General features: G+C 40.1%; 1 protein-coding gene and 1 pseudogene across 1 annotated transcript; both read left to right on the forward strand.

Moving 5' to 3' along the window:
• The first annotated feature begins 10,877 nt into the window (after window positions 1-10,877).
• On the forward strand, window positions 10,878-11,813 carry LOC144256796 (olfactory receptor 2T33-like). The gene has a single exon (XM_077802245.1). It carries the CDS (start codon window positions 10,878-10,880, stop codon window positions 11,811-11,813), a length of 936 nt encoding a protein of 311 aa, XP_077658371.1.
• Window positions 11,814-14,243: 2,430 nt separating this feature from the next.
• On the forward strand, window positions 14,244-14,970 carry LOC144256811 (olfactory receptor 2T33-like; annotated as a pseudogene).
• The last annotated feature ends 7,632 nt before the right edge of the window (window positions 14,971-22,602 follow it).

Here is a 22,602-nt window from a genome sequence, read left to right on the forward strand (position 1 = left end):
AGAGTTGTTTCTTTAAAAAAATAAAGAAGATCAGTAAATGTTCAGTCAAACGAACCCAAAGAAAGGAATAAAAGAACCAAATTAACATTAGAGGTACAAAAAATAAATATCACCACAGATACTACTGAAATCTAGACTATTATGAAAAACTATTTGGAGTTTTATAGTCCAACTAGCCATAAAATCTCAAAGATTTTGAAAAATTTTTAAAGCCATGAAGATGTAGAAAACTTAAAAAGAGCAATATAAAGAAATGGAATAGAAGCAATTTTTAAAAGGTTTCTAACAAAAACCCAGATCCAAGCTCTACCAGGCCTTAAAAAAAAAAAAAAAAGCTAACACCAATCCTCCTGAAATAATTTCATGAAATAGAAAGGGAGCAAAGACAGCAAAATTTATTCCATAAAGTCAGTGTCACTCAGATACCAGACAAAGTCACAACAAGGGAAACAAAAATCAGGCCAATATCCTTGATGGATACAGATATAAAATTTCTTAATGGAATATTCACAAACTCTATTCAAATACACTATAACAAAATAGTATACCATGAGCAAGTGGGTTTTATTCCAAGGATGACACATTAGTTCAACATCCACAAATCAAAAATGTAATTTAGCACATAAATAGAGTTAAGGACAAGAGTCACATGACTACCTGACTACCGCATTAGAATCGAGAAAGCCTGTGACAACATCCAGCAGCCATTCATGTTTAAACCCCTGGAAAACATAGGGATACAAGGCACTTGCTTCAGCATTGTGAAGGCTATCTATGGCAAACCCAAGAGCAATTCCACACTGAATGGAGAACACTGAGAGCATTTCCCCTAAAAACAGGAACAAGGCAAGAGAGTTCACACTCACTGCTCATATTCAACATAGTTCTTGAAACTCTAGCCAGAGCCATCAGGTAAGAGAAGAAAATTAAAGGGAAATAGGAAAAGAAGAAGTCTAGTTAACTCTGTTGGCAACAGCATGGTCTTATAATTAGAACATTAAAAAAAATTCCAGCAGAAGACAGCTAGAGCTGATAATCAATTTTAGTAAAGCGCAGGATACAAGATTAATATCTATAAATCAATCACTTTCTTGTACTCCATTAATAACTCCACTGAAAAAGGAAATTGGTAAAATTATTCCATTCACAATAAGCCTCAAAAACAATTGAAAGTTTGTCAAATGAAGAATATGAAAGACCTCTACAATAAAAAATAAAGACCACTAAATAAAGAAATTGAAGTCCTTAGCATATAAAAATAACTCTCATGCTTTTGGATAGGCAGAATTAATATTGTCAATTGGCCATACTACCAAAAATCTCATACAAAGACAATGCTATCCCCATAAAAATACCAATAACATTCTTCACAGGACTAGAATAAGAGTTGTAAAATTTATTTGAAAGAAAAAGAGATTCAGAACATACAAAGCAATCCTGAGTAAGAAGAGCTCTAATGGAAATATCACAACACCAGACCTCAAGTTATACTACAAAGCTCTACTAACCAAACTTCATGGTATTGGCATTGAAGCAGATATGAAGACCAACTGAATAGAATAGAAGTCACAGAGACCAACCCACATGAATACAGTCATCTGATACTCAACAAAGATGTCAAAACAACTATTAGAGAAAAGATAAACTTTTTTTAAAAAAAGGTATAAACCCCCAGAATATCCATATATAGAAGAATGAAAATTGAACCCCATAACTCACTCTGCACAAAAGTCAACTCAAAGTGGATCCAGGACTAAGGAATTAGACCAGAAACCCTGCTACTGGTAAAAAATTGTATAGGCTCAGGTCTCCAACACATGGCCACAGGCATTAACTTCCTTAACAAAACTCATAAGCACAAGAAATAAAACCAACAATCAGTAAGTACTTCTGCTGTGTGCTGATGCTCCTGGTGCCCTTCTGCCTCATCCTGACCTCCTACAGTCTCATCCTGGCTGCTGTCCTCCACATGCGCTCCCCAGAAGCCCGCAAGAAGGCATTTGCCACCAGCTCCTCACATGTGGCTGTGGTGGGGCTCTTTTATGGAGCAGCCATTTTTATCTACATGAGACCCAAATCCTACAGGTCAGCTCACTACGATAAGGTGGGGTCAGACTTTTATAGCATCCTTACCCCTATGCTGAACCCCTTCATGTACAGCCTGAAGAACAGCAAGGTCAAGTGTGTGGCCAGTGTGTGGCCTTGACACTTTATTAATAATACACTAAGTTGTCCCAGCTTTTTGTGGTTGGGCAGAGTAACTGGTGGTATTTTTAGAGTGGTAATTAAAGGAACCCCTCCTTATGAATGGGATACAGGATCCACATTGCCCAGGAGAAACCTGGAAACACTGATGCTCTCTCTGAAAACATTGTTGACCTTAGCTGAACACTGAGTGCTGTGGCCATAACTTTTGCAACTTGAGGTTCAAGAGCAAAAGTAGCACTCCTTCTGTGCTATTTCACATGTATATTAGCAAAGATCTTTGCAACCTCTGCCTACAATTCTTTTCTTTTCTCAGTAAGTGGAGAGGTTCATCTTTCAAGTCAGACTGGAACATCACTGTGCCAGATTCTATACTTATGGAATATGTATTTCCGGATTTTTTAATTTTAAGTTTTCAGTTTGTAGTTGATTGCAGGTAACTGAGTCTATGGTGCACAAAACCAGAGATAAGGGAGAACTACTGGATTCCCTTGGATCTGTAAATCTTCCCCCCACATTTTATTTTATCATTAAACCTGCATGTTTTAATGAACTTTTACTCAAAATGTGAATTCACTATTCCAGCAATTTTGGGATTATTATCTATGTTTCTATGAGGTATACTTTTTAAGAAGTATGATGCTCACAACCCAGCCTTTTCTTTCAAGCAATTTCAATAAACACTAGTCTAATAGTCTACACTGTAATCAAGAAAGGTTACATGCCCCAGCCTCCCAAGTCCCTCCCCCACCAGCAAAGCACCCTCAAGAACAACCATGGGTCTGCTGTTTATCCCATTGTTTAGTTCTATTCTTAACAATGGCCTGTTCTATTCTTGTCCTTGGAACCCCATGATGAACAGTCCTACATCCTGTGTTTTTCTCTCAAAGACTCCTCTGCAACTCTGCTCTCACCAGTTCTTCACCTGTTTAATTCCTACAGGTCTTCTATTGTCTAAAATGCCACAATGTGTTATCCCATGTGTTTTGGAGGATGTCTGGACTCTGTTCAGTTTGGATCTGTAAAATTAAAGCTCCTTTGTGGGATCAAAAGTTGCTGTTGTTTTAATTATTATTATTTTGGTAGATGGATGGTGAACTTTTTCTTGACTTGTTCTCTGAAAGAGGCTATTAATTTTACATTTCCACCACGACAATGCTCAAGATTCTCTTGCTTCCATTGTTAACAGACATTTTTAAAAAAATTTTAGAACATTTACTGAGTGTGTTTATAACTTTTTTGTTTTTAGCTTGGCTTTCCCTGATGGTTGTTAGAGTTCTATATTTTTTTATTAGTTTACTGTCTGATTTTGTTTTTTATTTTGTTAACTGGATGTTATTTTCTTGGAAAGAAATAATAAAACATGTAGTCTGCCCAATGAACCCAAGGTGGTAGTTCATTCATACACCATATATGACATTTTAAATGCTATATAAAATTTAGTATAAAAAATGAAATTACATATTCAGTTGTTTGTCATATATTTTCAAATACTCACTTTAATTCCATGGCTGAAGATGAACTGTTAATATATCTTCAGCCTCTTTCATTTCATTTGAAACAATAAAATTTACATGTTGATTATACTATGCATTTTGTTTTGTTTATTATTTTTATATTGTGCTAGGGATAGAAGCCAGTGCCTCATGAATCTTAGGCAATCACTCTACAACTGAACCATAACCGGAGTCCTAGAGTATGCCCTTTAACACAGTCTTCCAATTCCATTAGAAGAATGATGACATTGAGAATCTGAATTTTTTATAGAAACATTTTTATGCTAAAATATAAAGTATTAGATGAAAAATGATAAAATAGATTATAAAAAATGAGGTTTCAGGTGATCAGATGATATGTTTTATCTTTAACTGGTGAATATTTATAAACCTATAATAATTTTCAGACAAGACATGTGGCAAGCTTGCAAAGCTATAATTTTACAAATAAAATAATTGTACCTACAATATTTATTTATTGTAAAAATGTCTAGATATTATTTGTATAAAAGCCAAGGGAAAAACTAATTAAGTAAAAATTCAACTCCAAGACAATGGTTCAAAATAAAATATTTAGAGATTAATTATTTTGGTTTTTACTTTGACTTATTTTATTATCAGAAGAATTTCTTCTTTCACAACTTTTTATTTTCTTTCTTTTTTTTTAGAGAGAGAGAGAGAGAGAGAGAGAGAGAGAGAGAGAGAGGAGAGATAATTTTTTAATATTTATTTTTCAGTTTCTGGCTGACACAACATCGTTGTTTGAATGTGGTGCTGAGGATCGAACCTGGGCTGCACACATGCCAGGCGAGCACGCTTACGGCTTGAGCCACATCCCCAGCCCAATTTTTTTTTTCTCGAGCAGAATTCAGTGCAAATTTTCCACTTTAAAATAATATATTTAAATATATTAAACATTAATATATTTAAATATTAATTTAAAATATTAATATATTTAAATATTAATTAAATATTAATATATTTAAAATATTTAAAAGAATATATTTTAGAGCAAGGTATCTCTAAAACACTCTATCCTCTGTAACTTGAGATCACATGGATATTGCTAAAGTACCGGCCAACAGAGTGGATTGCATTCCCAGGAAAGAGAGAATTCATTTACAAGTACCATCTCATTTATTGTTGGAAATCTGCCTCCTTTCAATGAATCATATCCTGGTGATAACAATGCACTGGCCCTGCAGGAAGTTTGCTTCAGGGATCCAATATCCTGGGATTTGAGAATCATCTGCATTGAGCTAATAAGCAGAGACAATGTCTTGTCACCCCATCCTACTGAACATGCTCCTGTTGAGACTTCCCAAGCCTGATGGTAAGGTGCTCTAGGACTTTGGATGGGTGCCTCTCATTTTACACAAGCAGCAGAGCCTTTTATACAAGTACACAGTGGTCCAGGGCCAGAGCCTGGGAGCTCCGGGCCCTGCACAGTGGCTGCTCAGTAGGCAAGTCAGTGCCAAGACTTAACCTGAGTGCTGGAAAGAGGTAGTGTTCTCTAAAGCTGCCATCGCTGTCAATTTTTTTAATGTATTTTTAAGGCTTGTATCAGAATTTTAAAATCAAGAATTAAAATATCTTGATCTCATCCAATAATCTCTTAACTTTCCTTTACTCTCTGCCAACACGTTTTGTAAAATTTGCAAAACATAGCTGTTTCCTCTGTCAAATAGCTTGATCACTGTGACTGTCACTATGGGTTCCCTGGTAACAATTTCATAGTTGTATAATAGTTCTCATTGTCTATTGAAGAGGAACTTAAAGAAGCCACAACTTCAGTGTACTCAAGGTGCTTTCTTTCCTTTAGGTTATTTCCAGGTATGAGGTTAGCTCTACATTTTCACCCCATGTTAATGAACAAATTATATTTTTAAATTCTCACAGTGTAGTTGATAGTAAGCTCTTCAAAGAGGCAGTGAGTGCATAGTATCAGGAGAAACTGAAGTCTGAATGTGAGCACATAAATAAACACAGTAATTGTATTAGACCTGTCAATTTCTACAGAGCCTACACTTTTTCTATGCTTAAATTCAATGATTTCAAAAAAAAAATAAATTCAATGATTTCATTTTATCACGTTGAAATTAGGCAAAAAATATTGATGACAGATTCAGGAGCAGTGAGAGATGTTCAGGTTCAGCTCTGGGTTAGATGAATGCAGTGAACCCTCTCACTTAAATCTGTGCACCTAACTCCGGGAGCAGTGGCAATTTTTGAGTAGATGAGAGCAGTGGTTTCTATGATGAAGTGAGAGCTGACTAGGAAACAGGTAACAGATTAATCACTCTGTCTTCACTCCTGTGTTTTCCTTATGACTTTGGGTTATGCTTCTATCCACATTTTAAAACACTGACTGCAGACAGGCAGGGTGGCAAGTGTGCCTACCCCTCAGGACCTGTCACTGCCATAGTAGAAACCAGTAATAATGTCATGCACAAGCCCACCTGCATGCCCTCAACCCACTCCTGTGGAATGGGGGGGTTCACTGGAACACACTGACGGGTTGGCCAGTGATTAAAACTACAAGGGGGACGGAGCTACTGCTTCCCATGGGCTAGGTCAGCATTCCTATAGTCAAATAGTTTTCATTTGTGGTAAATTAATAAAGTATTTCTCACCTACTTCCTTTGTGCAATAAGGGTGTTTGGGGCACTGCATCTGCTGAGAAGGACTATCACAGTGGTGTGCCCTACTTGAATTAACTTGTCAGTTACCAGAAAGCTTATCCTTGGATGCAGCCTAAGCCTTGGAAAGTCCATTATTTATTTTATGTTATTTGATTTATTCGGTACATGAGTCTTGACACTGTTGTAATTGCAATGAAACCTGGGAATGGGGAAACCTAGGAGGACTCTCTCAGGCCTGCATTCTGGAGTCATGTTCTCTAATAATGTGTTGTGAAAATGTCTAGATATTATTTGTATAAAAGCCAAAGGAAAAAGTAATTAGTTCTGTTTGAGAACAAACATTTCCCTTTGATTTTCCAGGAATAAAAAACAAAAAAGCCATTCATCTAAGCACTCTGTTTCTACATCTGCCATTCTAAAATGTAAGCATAGTCGGCCTCATTTATCTGTTGTAACATTAGATAAGACGATCCTTGACCAAGTGGGGCTTAGGGCGATATTTGCCACAGCTGTTATCATCCATGTTGGAACCAAGCTACCACTCTGTCCCTGGGAGACCTAGTGAAGGGTGCTTTATGGTAAATTCTGTGATTGATTGAAGAAAATGACCCTATTCAGGACAAATATGTGACATGCACCTTCGGTGGAAAGATTACAGCTTTTCTCATTCTGGGGAGCCACACTGAAGTGGGTGGACATACACTGTAGATGTAAAAGTGAGCTCTCCATAATCATAAAGCTTATGTAATTGGGAAATGAGCAACAGCAGGATGTCATTGTTTTCAATATAGAGAGGAAAAGGGCAGCGAACTGACAATTCTTTGTCCCCACAAATGTTTCTTGAAATTAAATGTATGGAGGCACACATAATTGTATTCATTTGGCCAGAACATTTTTTTTTGTCATGAACACATTCTAGGATTTTATCATTTTGACTTATTGCTTCCAAATTTGAAAAAAAATGTGAAACTTATTGTGTAAATGAAAATATCCATGATACATTATTTCAAAATAATTCTTTAAGCATATTAATTTTACTAATTCAATTCTTTAAGAATATTAACTTTATTAATTAAAATTAATTTGGTAATTTATGAAGAATTTCAAAACTAATAAAGGGCACAATAGCCTTACAATGATTAAATTAGTGGTGCTCCTGTGGGACTGTTGTATATTCAAAGAATTTATGAAAGACAGACAAAAGTTCAGAGTCCAATATGATGTTGAAAGTATTGTCTTTTAAACTTATATATATGTATATATATGTGTGTGTGTGTGTGTGTGTGTATACACACATATATATTCAACAATATTATAATCCTAAAGTATTTATTTATTTTCCCAAAATATTTGGGTAGGTAATATCTATTCATGACCAATTGTAATAATATTCTAAACCTAATAATTATGGGTAATATTGTGGAACTGAAGGGTCATTCATGCTACAATGTTTTTGCATGAATTTTCTTTTGTAATCATCAAACAATGAAAGAAGTGCATACTATCCTAATACATATTGTTAGGCCCTCCAGTCTGTACAGAATAAAGTTGAGGTTTACATTGATTTAAGTTGCCTAATTTTATCCAACTACTGGTAAGATATACAGATTTTTAAGGTTAAGTTTCCAGACCACAAATCTGTATTTCAGTATGCACATAATTAAAGAAATGATTCTATCGAGATAAGGAAAGGAAGACAAATACATATTAGTGCTTTAATTTTTAGAATTTCTCTTAATAATTCACAAAAATTTCTGCATTTTAGGTGTCTACTTGTTAATATGCAGACATTCCACGGGACACTTCATGTGGAAATTTAAATAGAAAGGTATATTGAGTGAGTGAAAAGTTCATCAGATCACTAAAATGTTTTGAAATACTTTTAGTGTCAAATGATTTTCTTCTTCACATATGAATAGAGAGTGCAAATTACATTGAAGTGTTTTATGCTCTGCAGATTTCCTGGGAAGCTGGTGTCGGCACAGGTGTTGCTGATTTTATAAAACATGGGTTAAAGAGTGAACCCACAGCAGCAGGAAGCCAGGGCTGGAAGCCTCCAGGGCAGTGTGATGTTGTCCCAAATCTGGGACCTGCCTGGGCATGTCTCAGGGGCTGGTGACCTGCCCCACATCTCACACAACTTTTCAGAGTAGATTTGTGCAGGACTTGGATGTTTTCCTTCCACTCTCAGGCTAACTTAGCCACCCATAATTACATCTCTGTCCATGGTACACTGTGCTGCCTGGCTTAGCCACAGCAAGCCCTCCTTCATCTGTGGTTGAGCCAGTCACAGAGCACAGCCTTTCCATCCACACCAAGCAATGGGAAGACAAGCTTGGACCAGTGCATTTGTAAGACAGAGATATATGATAGCAGTATTTGCTAACAGTGAAAATCAATACCAAACTCACAGTGATTATGGATGTAGTTTACATAGCAATCAGTGGCACCTTTATCCCAAAATTATGCAGAGCATTCAGATTTGAAAAGCTACTCACATAATGCATCCCATCCAAATATGAGTAACAGCATGTAAGTGCACCAATATCGGGATATATAACGCAAATTTTGGTCCCAAATAGTGTAATGAAAGTTTAGATTCTATAAAATAGTTCAGGGAAGATATCTGCAATGTATATAAATGATAAAATAAAGCAATTGTGTATAAATAACAAGATGTGTAAGAAACATTTTCAACAAAAGAAGTGGAAAATACTTCACAATGGGTTTGCAGATGAATCCAGGGGTCAAGGAGTAGAACGGTTTCTGCCTTGGTATCATAAGAAATGTGACTCAAAACTTATTTTCACAGTATTATTACTGCTCCTGAAAATATCTAACAACATCACAGATGCAGGAATTGAAACAGATTGACAGCTGAATATAGTGAGAAAGTAAGGGATTCATATATCCTCAAGAATAAAGACAACATTTAAGATTGATTACTACAGAAATTCTTACCACATGTAAAGGACATAGATCACAATATGAGTATTACAGAGGAACCAGGCATTTATAAGTATAATATGCTGTAAGCATAATGTCCAACAGATGCAGCATTGATTAAGAATTGGTAAACTGGATGTACATATACATACATATGCAATTAAGAGGGCGTGACAGTAATATGTTCAATATAATAACAATAATGTTAAATATTATGATACTTATAACAATGCCTGTTTTGATAACAAGAACATCTAAGTATTTAAATTTAAAGAGCATTGTTGGCATACTACATTAGTCACTATAGCTGCAGTGTTTATCAGAGGTGTGCTGCCCACTTACAAAATTTATCTTGGTTTTCAATTAAATTGAAAAAAATAAATCAGAAATGGCCTGCTACACATAGATTATGACTGAACCCCTGCATTGTTTTATTGGTAATCATTAATATATTGCTCTCTGTGGAAACTTGAATTTGTAAGGAGAAGATAAATTCACTGAGGTGTGAGAAGAGAGCCTTTCACCCACGCAGGACATCATGGCAGAGAAACGCCATCTGGAGGTTTCAGTTACAAGAGAGCCATCCTGTAATTAACGGAGAGGTTCTGTGTCCTGTTCATAATCCACGCTGAGTGTTCAACACTAACTTCAAGTGAAGAAGCTTGCTTGGACCAAATTAACAGACTGGCACTTGTCTCCTGTCTGTAACAACATAGGATTACTTAAGTGTGAGAGCCTGCATATTGCACAGTTTGTTTCTTTATGTTATTTATGAAATTATCAATTTTCTAAATAGGAATTTTCAGTCTAACATAGCAACTCTTTGAATACCTACTACTCTTTGAATACTAGATGTGGAAGACAGTTGTCCAGAGGGTGCTGTACTGACCAATGGCTCCTGATCAGGAGGAGAAGAGGTGACCAGGTGAGGAGGTGGGCGTGATGGGGCACACCCCTGCCTTTGTGGAATAGAGAAATTTAGTCATGTTTTCTTTCCTAAACAGCAAAGTCTGATTTCAGTGGTTATACATTTTTGTTTAGATTGCTTATTTAAATTTTAAATTTCAATCCATCCTAGTATTGAAGGAAATCTCCAGAAACTGCCTTAAATACAAGTGTGGGAAAACTGAAAAGTTACAATCACAAGAGAGAATGCAACATCCACTAATCTACATGAATTCAAAAGTCCTCCATCAGGGAGATATTCCAATGGAGAAACCTGGGATTATACAACATGGCTTCTTTGGGCGAGGATGACATGAAAGGCACCACACTGGCCATGACAGGCCAAAGCAGCAGCCTTCTCAGACTAGCACTCTGCTGCATCCTGAGAGAGAGCCTTGTATAAAAGCTGTGTATACATTTTGTGTAATTTAGCTGGAATTGAGAAAATACTAAACTCCTTGCAGCTATGAACCGTGAATGCTAAGGAAAATGTTTTACTGGAAATAAGAAAAATTAAATAACTAGGCCTCCACGATAAGGCTTTCTGTCACATGATCAAGCCATTTTAAGGACGTTCCAGATCCTCATTTTAATCAGGCCCAATTCCTCATCCATCCTCCTGTCTTCAAGGTTGCCCACAGCCATGGAGAACTCTACTGATTCCACAGGGATGAACTTCATTCTTCTGGGGCTCTTTGACCACACACAGACCCATCAAGTCCTGTTTTCTCTGGTGTTCATGACCTTCATCGCCTCCCTGGTGGGCAATGCCCTGATGATCCTGCTAATCCACACAGACCCCAGACTCCACACCCCCATGTACTTCCTGCTCAGCCAGCTCTCCCTCATGGACTTGATGCTGGTCTCCACCATCATCCCCAAAATGGCAGCCAACTACCTGCTGAACTCCAGGTCCATCTCTCCTGCTGGCTGTGGTTCCCAGATCTTCCTATTCCTTACTCTGGGAGGGGGAGAGTGCTTCCTCCTGTCAGCCATGTCCTATGACCGCTATGTGGCCATATGCCACCCATTGCGCTACCATATTCTTATGAGCCACAAGTTATGTTCCCAACTGGTAGCAGGCTCCTGGCTTATGGGAGGGATTGATGGGCTGATGCAAGCCAGTACCACTATGAGCTTCCCCTACTGCCACTCCAGGGAGATAGACCACTTCTTCTGTGAGGTACCTTTGTTGGTGAGCCTAGCTTGTGCAGACACCACTGTTTTTGAGCTTTTCAGGTATGTTTGCTGCACCCTGATGCTCTTGATCCCTCTGTCTCTCATTGTGGCCTCATACAGTCTCATCCTGGCTGCTGTGTTAAGAATGAATTCTGCTGCAGCCAGAAAGAAAGCCTTCACCACCTGCTCCTCTCACCTGGCTGTGGTGGGGATGTTCTATGGCACCCTCATGGTCATCTACATGAAGCCCAAGTCCTACCACTCAGTGGGCCACAGCAAAGTAGTCTCTGCATTTTACACCATCTTCACTCCTGTGCTGAACCCCCTCATCTACAGCGTGAGGAATAAAGATGTCAAGGGGGCCCTCAGAAATTGGCTGGGCAAGACACATGCTATGTGATTCCAACATGAGGATTTACCAAAATAGCACCTCCCAAAATGGATTCATGCTGCCTTTACAAATTATTAGTTTATTTGCTCTATTGATCTGCTGATTTTGTGTTCTATCAATTTATTTTCTTTTCACTTTGCCATTTTATCTTTTAAGGTATTTCTATGCAGTGTTTGGTGAATCAAAAATTTTATTGTACCAAGTGATAGACCCAGTCTGATTTCCTCTTAAAATTGGGAGCCATCTCACTAAAAGACATGAAAATCTAATTTTGGCTTTACTATAAATTACTGCAAATTCTGATCTTGCTTGGAATGCCTGTCCGTTCGTGCCTTGAACTCACACATGCCTGGCTCTCTCTGATCAGATAGCAGCCCTCTCTAAACTTTAGTGACACCTCATAAATCTTGGCCTTCCCTGGCCAGAAGGGGACCCTCACCGAGGCTCTAATGACCTTCATAAATTCTGATGCCCGGGCCAGCAAAAATGTAAACTAGCCTCAAATGTAAACTATGCTCCTCAGAGTTTTGTTATCTGTAACCCCCTTTGTGTAAATTTCTGGACTATAAAACTGGGCTGCAAGAAAGCTGCAGGGCTATCTTGTTGCTGTGGTTTTTGTTGGGAGAGTCAGCCCAGCTGGTTGAAAAAATACACTTGCTTTAATTTGATTTTAATTGGAGTCAGTGGTATTTTTTTTTTTTTTTTTTTTTTTTGCGTTCTGGTCTAACACCAAGGTTCCTCTTGGTACTGTTGAGATTTCTTTGTTCCCTAATATGGAATCTATCCCAAGAGATGCCAGAGTCTGTGAATAAGAACATGTTGGGTGCCATGTTCTTGCTTGCCCACTGCATCCACTTGGTTCCAGTCACAGTTAAACCCAGGGCTGCCCTGTTGGTTTTCTATCTGGTTGAGGTTCCCATTGCTGAAGGCAGGTGTTGAAGGTGCCTGTCGTTATGACACTGCTGTCTCTGTCCTCACAGTGAACAGCCTTGCTTTATATATTGGGTATGATTTATTCTACTGCTGAATCATCTCCTGTATAAAGATGGTGACTTCAACTCTTGTTTCTTTCAGCATCAGTCATTTTATCTGAATTCAAGCCTAGGTGGCTGCTCTCTTCGGCTTCCATTCATGGAATATCCTCTTTTTTCCTACACTTTCCTTTGTGTGATCTCACATATGAGGGGTTCTCTTGGACGAACATAGGGTTGTACTTTGGTGTTTTTAACCATTCAGCTGCTTAACGTTTTATAACCAAAGAATTTATTCATTGTGTGTTCAATTTATTCATTTTATGTTCAAATGATGTAATTATTAATAGGTAAGAAGTTATTACTTTCCCTTGTTTTTTTCTATTTTCGCTGTATGTTAATTCTTTTTTTTTCTTACTATATTCCATGTTGTAAAGCAATTGCATCTATCGCTATGTTTTGAATCTTTGCTTTTGATTTTCATTGCATCAGGTTTTTTTGCTTAGTGATTACCAAAACCTCTATGGGAACTATTATTCAGTAATATCAGGTTATATTAATTAAATGATTACTTAATTTTGATTACTTTAAAAAAAGAAAAAAATAATTAAAGCAAGACAGGTGTGTCTCAGTTGTACAGCAGTTTTCTAGGATGCATAAGGACCTGCGCTCTGTCACCAGCCTCACAAATATACATACATAAATGTGAATACTCCATTTTAACTCCACTTCTTCCTCATATTTACAAGGCAAGTTGACATGATCTATAACCTTGTATCTTGCATACTTTTGAACAAATAATGGTTATTTTTAATAGATTTGCTTTTCAAACTTTGAACTAAGGAGAACCAGGGTACATGCCCCATTGTGTTGCTGGTGTTTTGATTGTGAATTTAGACTTCTCCTTCACTGGGCTTTGTTCCTCTAATTGTCTTTCTGAGGCTCAGCAAGGCCCTTTCTTTCCCTGACCCTGACTTGGTGCCTGTTTTTACTGGTGAATGCCATGTGGGTAAGGTAGGAGCTCTGCCATTCCCAGCCTACTGTGAGCAGTGTTCTGCTTGATGTGGACCCTGGATCAGGAAGTCACATGCTCTGAGCAGCAACTGCCCTTCCACTACCCCAAGGGGATTCATTTACAACCCAGGGAATCAACTTGAGTGTATGACCAGCTAACTATACAGTTGTGGGAGAGAAGTGAATCAGAATTCTGACAGTAAGACATTGTTTGTCTTTTCACATTGTGTCAAATGTTCACTCATACTGAAATACAGAACGGAAGGTACTGATCTATCCACATGTGCTATCTTTCTATATGACTAAGGAGGTGTGTTCACTATCTATGGAGACAAGGGGAAGATTTCCCTCCATGCACCATGAGCAGTAAACCTTTTTATTCCTCTTTGATGTCAGTGTCACTTCAGGACTTGTGCTTGGAAAAGAAAAGTGAGTGATGGAAGGAAGGGTTCTCATGGAAACAGAAGCTTTGGGAGCCTTCCTCTTGCTCCTCTTTCTTCTTACTCTGGGTGGTGGAGAGTGCTTCCTCTTAGCAGCCATGTCCTATGACCACTATGTGGCCTTATGCCACCCTCTGCGCTATCCCATGCTCATGAGCTGGCCACTGTGTCTGAGGATGACCATGGGGTCCTGGTTTCTGGGAGCAGCTGACGGGCTGATGCAGGAAGTTGTTACCCTGAGCTTCCCATTTTGCAGCAGGCAAAATAATTGCCATATAATTTCTTCTATAAGACCCCTCACACTGGTGCGCTTGGCTTGTGCTGACACGTCTGTCTTTGAGAATGTCATGTACATCTGCTGTGTGTTGATGATCCTGGTGCCCTTCTGCCTCATCCTGACCTCCTACAGTCTCATCCTGGCTGCAGTCCTCCACATGTGCTCCCCAGAAACCCACAAGAAGGCCTTTGCCACCTGCTCCTCACACGTGGCTGTGGTGGGGCTCTTTTATGGGGCTGCCATTTTTATCTACAAGAGACCTAAATCCTACAGGTCAGCTCACCATGGTAAGGTGGTGTCAGCCTTCTATAGCATCCTCACCCCTATGCTGAACCAACCCTCTCATCTACAGTCTGAGGAACAGTGAGGTCAAGGGGGCCGTGAGGAAAGTGTGTGGCCAGTGTGTGGCCTTGAATAATTGTGGGGACAAGTGCATGGAGTACTGCATACATGGCATATGTTAAGGGCATCTAAGTGGCAGGCTGCTCCCCTGTGCTAGGCATGTGAGCAGCAGGCTACTTACCTCATAGGCACAGCCCTGGGAATGAGGCCATGTGTTGCAGTCCTTGCACTTGCTCCATGGCCCATTCCTTCATTGGTCACTGCAAAGACAGCAGAATTTGCATTGGTCGTTGCCTGTAATCTGCTTAGCTACTGCCTGAGTATATATACATGGTAACTGCACAATAAAATCAGACCTGTTTCCTGCTTAGTCTCTGGAAGTCTTGATTATTGACTCTGAAGTCACATTCTCTGCTACCATGTTCCATGGACCTCCTTGCTGGACGAAAGAGAGCTCACACACCCGGCACCTGAGCAGGCATCTGAAGTAAGCCTATAAGACAGGTTGTGGAAGGGGAAATGGGGAACCTACTGACTTGCAGCTGTAAGTGCTTGGATACTAAAGGTTGAACCCTAAATAAGAGAGAAGTCCAGAAGTTCTGGGATATAAACACTAACCCATGGGTCAATACTGCTGATGTTTCTCATCCTAGGATATGGGACAAGATAATGGCAAATGCACGACAAGCTGAAGTGAGACAGGGATATATTTTGCCATATATATTTTTTTATTGTGACAACAATTCAGCAAAGTTTAGGGGACCCTGCAACAGACCCTTGCCATATAATGATGGCCCTGAGGGAAGAAGAGGCTGTGAGAGACAGGGGGAAAAAGGCAAGGGGGACAATCTATCTCAAAGCAAGCAACCACAGCAGGTGCAGGTGAAAGAAAGGCAGGAAATGGTACATCTAGCCTTCATGGTACAGGAAGAGGTGACCACAAGTGGTACAGGTGTGCCTTCTACTGACAGGCAAAGGTGATATCCTTCCCTGAGTCAATGGCAACTGCCTACTTATGAGGCAATGCCAAAGCCAGCAAGGGACTATGACAGCTTAGAATTGACCAGGCCACTGGATAGGCCCATGCGATGGTCTCCCAGAAACCCATTCCAGGAGGCAGAGATCCTTTTGAAGGTCTATGTAGGATAAGAGATGAGAAGTGGGGTGAGGGAGTACAAGCCTTCCCAGGCAACACGGTCCCCACACCAGAGCACCTTGCAGAGCAAATGCTAGAATCCCTCAGTCTTGAACTAAATTGCCCTCAGGACTGGAGAGACCTAGCCAGAGCAGCTCTTGAGCCTGCAACATTTTTGAAGTGGAAGGCATTCTCCTGTGATGAATGTGAACAGCGGGGGGATCCTAACCACACCACAAATGTTAGCCTCCCAGCTGACTGCTTGCAGGGAGAAGGAATATACAGTTCCCCTGTGGTACAAGCCAAAGGCCCACCAAATTATTTCAATCAGGTGTGGCTCTGTGCTCTGAGAGCCTGGAGGAAGTTGCCAGCTGGGGGAGGAACAGTTTCCATACAGGGCTTAAGGCAGAAGGCCACTGAGACTTGCCACAGTTTACTGACAGGGTAAACAAGGTGGTAGAAGGGAAGGTGTCTCATGAAGGAGCCTGGTGGGCCTTAGCCAAGGAGTTGATCTGGGATGGACTAAATAAGGAACACAGAGCAGCAGTGGCGCCAGTTTGAAATGGCACACTGGATGAGTGGATTTTGGTCCCCCAGGATATAGGGACACAAGCAGCTCAATCCTCTCTGCAGCCCTCAGCCATGACAGTTGCATAAAATCAGGACTAAAGAGGCTTGCAGACAGCTAGTCAGAGACTGCAAAAAATGTGCACCTTTTCTGCCCAGTGGCCCTGTACAACCTGCTGGAGTAAATCCCCGAGTTACAATCCAATGCTTTATGGCAAGTGGATGTCACTCATTATGCACCTTTTGGAAATTTAAAATATATTCATGTAATTATTGATGTCTATTCAGGCTGTGTAATGGCCACAGCCCCCATAGGAGAAACCACAAAAAGGCCATCTCTCATCTACTTAAATGTTTTAGAATTACAAACGTTCTCATGTCTATTAAAACTGACAATGGGCCAGCCTATACTAGCAAGACATTTCAGGCAGTTTGCAATGATTGGCATATACAGCACTTAACTGGGATCCCCTACAACCCTTAGACTCAAGGCATCATAGAAAGAACACACAAGGAATTAAAGACCATGAGACAAAACAGAGGGTGAAAGTATACTAAGTCCCTTTTTGATGCCTTGAACAAAAACTTATTTGCTTTAATTTTTCTTTCAATGTCAGAATCTCCTATGGAAACAGCAGCCTGTAAGCATTGGGCCCCCTTCTTGGGGCTCCACCCATCTCAATATGATCTCATGGAAACATCCTATAACAAATGAATGGGATGATCTGAGCCCCTTCCTAACCATGGGTAGCGGGTTTGCATAGGTTAAGAGGAGCCTCACGCCATCTGAATGCCTGCCAGAAAGTCAAGCCCTGGACGCCCAGAACCACCAAGAAGATGAAGAAACTAACTCTGGAGGAAAAACCTCACAAGCAAAGGACTCAACAAAAAAATGGACCTCACGTGAAGTAACCTGGGGTGATAAAGGTCTTGTTGACCAAGCCACCAGATGGGCCCCTTTGCCTGGTGACTATCTCATCCCTAGGCCTATGATGATGGTCCTAGTGTGTGAAATGCTCACTGCTAACAGTGAAGCCTCCCATGAGGTAAACTGAGCTTTGGTCACTAGGCCACCACCTTTATCTTTAGCCATTTGGGAAGAGCCCTACCCAAGCTCTTTTTCAATAAGTCCAACCTCACTGATCCTGAGTTATCCATTGGGTAACTGTAGCTGAAATACCAGCATTTCCATACCTACCCTGCCCATTTTTTTTTCTCCATAGTTGATAATAATGAGACCTACAATCAGGACAGTCCCCTCTGTTTTGCTCTTGCCAGAGAAACAATTGTAGACAGCTATAATAAGCCATATGTTGGGCTGTCTCTCACTGACCTTAGAGTTATAGTTAATGCTACCTATAGTAATAGACTCCCCCATGGCAAATGCAAGAAACCCTTGCTGCCAACATGCTCAACAATGCTTTTGGAAAGCTCCCCTCAGATAATGATAGCATGCCATGGAATCAATGTGCCACTGCCACACATTGTCTCGTTGATAAGAGGAATTTCTCTGGGAAAGAACAACATCTATGCACCTGGGTGGGCACAGCTCCCTGGAATGTAACTGATGTGCCCCAAAACCATATGGGCCACTGCAGTAACTGTTAAACGGGACAAGCCATTACCAACCAGTAGGAGGATATCAGTATGGCATGATGGAAATCACGCCAATATTACTAGCTTCAACAGCCAGCTGGATGAATGGGTCTATACTGAGTCCAGACCCTGACCATGGACTTGTCTTTGTGCCAAATTATATCCATACCCACTATGCACAAGCTTGTGTGACTCCACCCTTTGCCATGCTAATAATCAATGATACTGATGGCATAAACATCACACATACAGAGATCCCTTGTACAGTCAATAGATCCTGCTGGCTCACAAATTGTCTAATCCCTGCTGTGAAAGCTAAACCTATATTTTATCCTCAGAGTGCCCCTAGCAATCTGGCTTCCAGTGACCCTGTCCAGAGAGTGGAGAAGTCCATGGGTCATGGAGATGAAGAAATTTCTGAATGAGATCCTGCACCAGACAAAGCATGCTATTAGCCTCATTATCACTGGGATTACTACCCTTGTAGCTGCCATCGCAGCCACAGCCACTGTCACTGCTTCCCTCTCTCAGAGTATCCAGACTGCATAGACTGTGAACAATGTGTCCAATGCCATGGCAGAAGCCTTTGCCATTCAAAGTGAATTAAATAAACTATCCTGAGCCACTATTTTAGTCATCAGCAAGAACTAGACCTCACCAGGAACAACTAGATATTCTGCTTATGTTGCAGAGGCTCATTTGTGACCCTGAGTGTCATAGCATTTGTTTTACCCAATACTCTGTATCTGAAAATGTAACCTTAGACTTCTCCAATTTTTCTCAGTATATTAAGGGAACTCAGTATATTAAGGATGCTAACAGTTATGACTATGCATAACCTTACTTAGGCAATTGTCAAAATCAACGAGACAAAGATGTCTATCTTGATAACCTCCTTTTTCTTCCAGGGATTGACTGAACATTGGAAAAACCTGATACTTCAAAACCAAACACAGCCATTGATTCCACAACAGAAAGTATAGGGCACTCAAACACTACTGGGAGTTTTAGAAATAAGAGTCATGTGTTATTAATTTTCTAACATATCTTGTAATTCATTGCCCAATTTAATTGGTGTGTGTGTGTGTGTGTGTGTGTGTGTGTGTGAGAGAGAGAGAGAGAGAGAGAGAGAGAGAGAGAGAGAAAGAGAGAGAGAGAGAGATAGAGAGAGATTTCTTTTGCTAGAAACTGTAACTTTATTTCTTTTAATTATGATTTCTTACAAACTACTGGTCTTCCATTGGAGGAAAGATTCCACTGAAAATCTAAGAGCTTTTTAAAATTGGGATTTGGGTGTTTGGGAACAATCTTTGTTTAACAAATGTTTACATACTCAGAATAATTAATAAGGAATAAATTTCACACCTTTAAACAAATTGTTGAATTTGTAAAGAAAATAAATTTGGTTATGCATTTTTAATAGACCTATCTTTCACACATATTTGTGTGATCTTGAAAGACAAAGCTAGAGAATTCAAAAACCATCCCAAGGCTGTGGTTTAAAATACCACCTACAGTGATTACTGTTGTGAATCTTTTCTCCTCTTCTGCTAATCTTGTCTGGATCTGGTTCCCATCTTCACCACCTTTCCTTCTCTTGAATGAGGCTCAGTAGTTGTCCATGTCAGGTGGTGGAAGCTGCAGAGGACTCTAAGCAGAGTAAGAATAAAATATGCTGAGGAAACAGAGCAGGGTGGAGAGGCTAAGGAACACTTTAATTTTCCTTTTAAAAACTGTTTTTTCTTGATCTATTTTCTTGTTGTTATTATCATTACCATAAATTTAATTCTACATGATTAATTGATGGCAAACAGTCCATCCCTTCTCCCCTGAGAGCCAGCCTCGCCATTGCTCCCCCTGGAGTGCCAGGGCTGCCCCAGGTGTCCACTACTGTCACCATGATACTTATGCCTGCTCCCGCCCCCTCCTTCCCAGGCCATGCCATGGGGACCTGGCTCCTTCTGCTGCCCTGTGAAAAAACCACGGTTTTCTCCCTGAGGCCACTTGCCACAGGGCTCCCAGTGAGGACCTGCCTCCTGTGCCTGTGCTTGCTGGTTCCAAATGACTCATGCAGTGCTCTTGCCAAATCCATCCCATCTGAAGGAGTGCCAAGTCCAGGCAGCTCTGGTGCCCTCAGCCACTCCCTTGGACGTGTCTCTTTGCACAAGCCAGGGCTCAGGGCCATTGGGGTGAGGGTGACTGATGCCCCAGTGAGCAGAGGAGGCTAAGTGAGAAATGCCGCCTGTGGTGTTTACCTGGTGAGGTCCAGGGAGGTGGAGGTGGCCCTGCAAGTGCACGTGTGGGACTCGGGGCTCCTGGGTGAGCCTGCAGCAGAGTGCACACCCATCTCAATGCCTCACCAGTGCACTGGACATCCATCCTGTCAGGCCTGCCTGGTTCTGGGGGACTGATCTGTTTGCCAAGAGCACGAGGTCCAGTGGAGAGGGACTTTACCACTGAATATAGAGAACTGAAGACGCTGAAGCCTCTGAGAGTGCTGGGTGGAGGATGTGTGCTGCAGAAAGCAGCCAGGCGTGGAAGGGAGGCAGGTAGGTAAGATCCACCACCCAAACTCTCAGACTCCAGTGGAAGGCCTGCAGACCAGGATTTAGGAGGACTGAGGAAATGTGATGGAGCAGAGTGTGTGTGTACTTAAAAGTGAGTTCCAAAAGAAATGTCTGCATTAGGACGAAACTGTATGTGTATGTGGCAAAACTAGAGACAGCTAATTAATTCAGTTTTCTTTATAACATACTATTTTAAATTTCTGTCTCATGAAATGGTGAGTACTAAGCATTTTGAGTAAAAGGTACTAGAATTATGCTTGGTAGAAGATTCCTCAAATTACAATTTAATAGAAACTTTAAGAGCAGCCAACTGTCATAAGAGGCAGTAGATTTTCCATTTCCAGATCTCATTTGCCCAAGTTAGTGAATTTTGTTTCCATTAATATGTTCCTGGAATAATTTCTTATTTCAAAATGTATAACATTCTACAATAATTTTATATATATATATATATATATATATATATTATGTATCCATAAATACATAAAATTCATGAAAAAATTAAAGTCTGAAATTCATGTGGAGAACATATTTTGGGGCCAGCTTCCAAGGTTACAGAGGAGAGGTGGGTAGGAAATCTGTGTTGCGTGTCTCTCCAACATTAACACGGATTTATGGAGTGAGGTGGGGAAATAGATTTCACCCTGGGAAAGTTTTGCATGTCCAGGGGAGAAGCTGCCGGGTGTGTACCAGGTTCTTTCTCCCTCCTCACACATTACTAGCTTGCTGCTAGAGCACTCATCTTTGGATTCAGGTGTAGCTCTGCCTGTCAATCCAGATGCCACTGAATGGCACATTAATAATCCTGGCATCTTAGGAGTGTGCTCCAGACCTGGGGTGACTTGGTGGAAAGAGATGTGAAATGTGCCTGTGGAAATTCTAGCTGCCTCATAGAAGTTGCCCCCAGAGGTAGAAGCAGGACACTGAGGGAGACCGGAGTGAGTGATGTTGGTTTCCCAGAGCTGCAGGGAAAATGTGGATGGATGTATAGATACAGTGAACACCAGGGGAACACAGTCAAGTCAGAAAATGCACAGGAGGAAGAACTTAGGAGCAATTGAAAATATTTGATGTCCATTTAAAAATTCTGTCAGTGGTAAGACTTTAATGGCACCAGCAATGGGCACAGGGTCTGCTAAACACAGGGATCTCAGTAGTAAATGGTCAGGGGGTGACTTCAATAAAGTGGAAAATTAATTGGATAAGCAAAACCAGAGGGAAAATATGCTTCCAGAGACCAGTATTGCTCAGTTTGAGTTGCCAGTGATTTTCACTGATTTGGGAAATGTTTGTGACCAACCAGCTCACAGGAGGCACATTGCCTGAAGTCTCCACCTGAGTGTGTCATCAAGGCTTCTGAGCTGTGGGTCAGAGCCTTTGGAACAGCCAGGACAGGGGCACAGGCAGGGTCCCAAACCTCACTCAGAGCTGGTCCTTTTGACTTAGGACCACAACAAAATGCTGCTAGCTGTCCAGGGAATTAGAAATAAGGTTAAGAATTGATCTAGTGCATGATACAGAAATAGCATTTACAAAAATAAATAAATAAATAAAATATATGAAAGTCTAAATCATTTATACACTGTTAGTGACTTAATTTTCATGTGGAAAGATCAAAATTAATTATATTTAAACCCAATAGCAATTGTCAATGAGTTGATCAATATTTTGTTGCTCCTAATTTTGTTGACTAGGCTGTGTTGAAAGATGGAAATTTAGATTAGTGTATCTATACATTTCTTTATTTATAAACATGTGTATGCATGTATATATATATATATATATATATATATATATATATATATATATATATATATAAAATATCCATAGTGAGGGAGAGAGCATATATACAGAACATTACAAATAAGTATGAAGTAAGGATACAAGTA

Source organism: Urocitellus parryii, chromosome 1 (genome assembly GCF_045843805.1).
Source record: "Urocitellus parryii isolate mUroPar1 chromosome 1, mUroPar1.hap1, whole genome shotgun sequence".
NCBI classification, from domain to species: domain Eukaryota; kingdom Metazoa; phylum Chordata; class Mammalia; order Rodentia; family Sciuridae; genus Urocitellus; species Urocitellus parryii.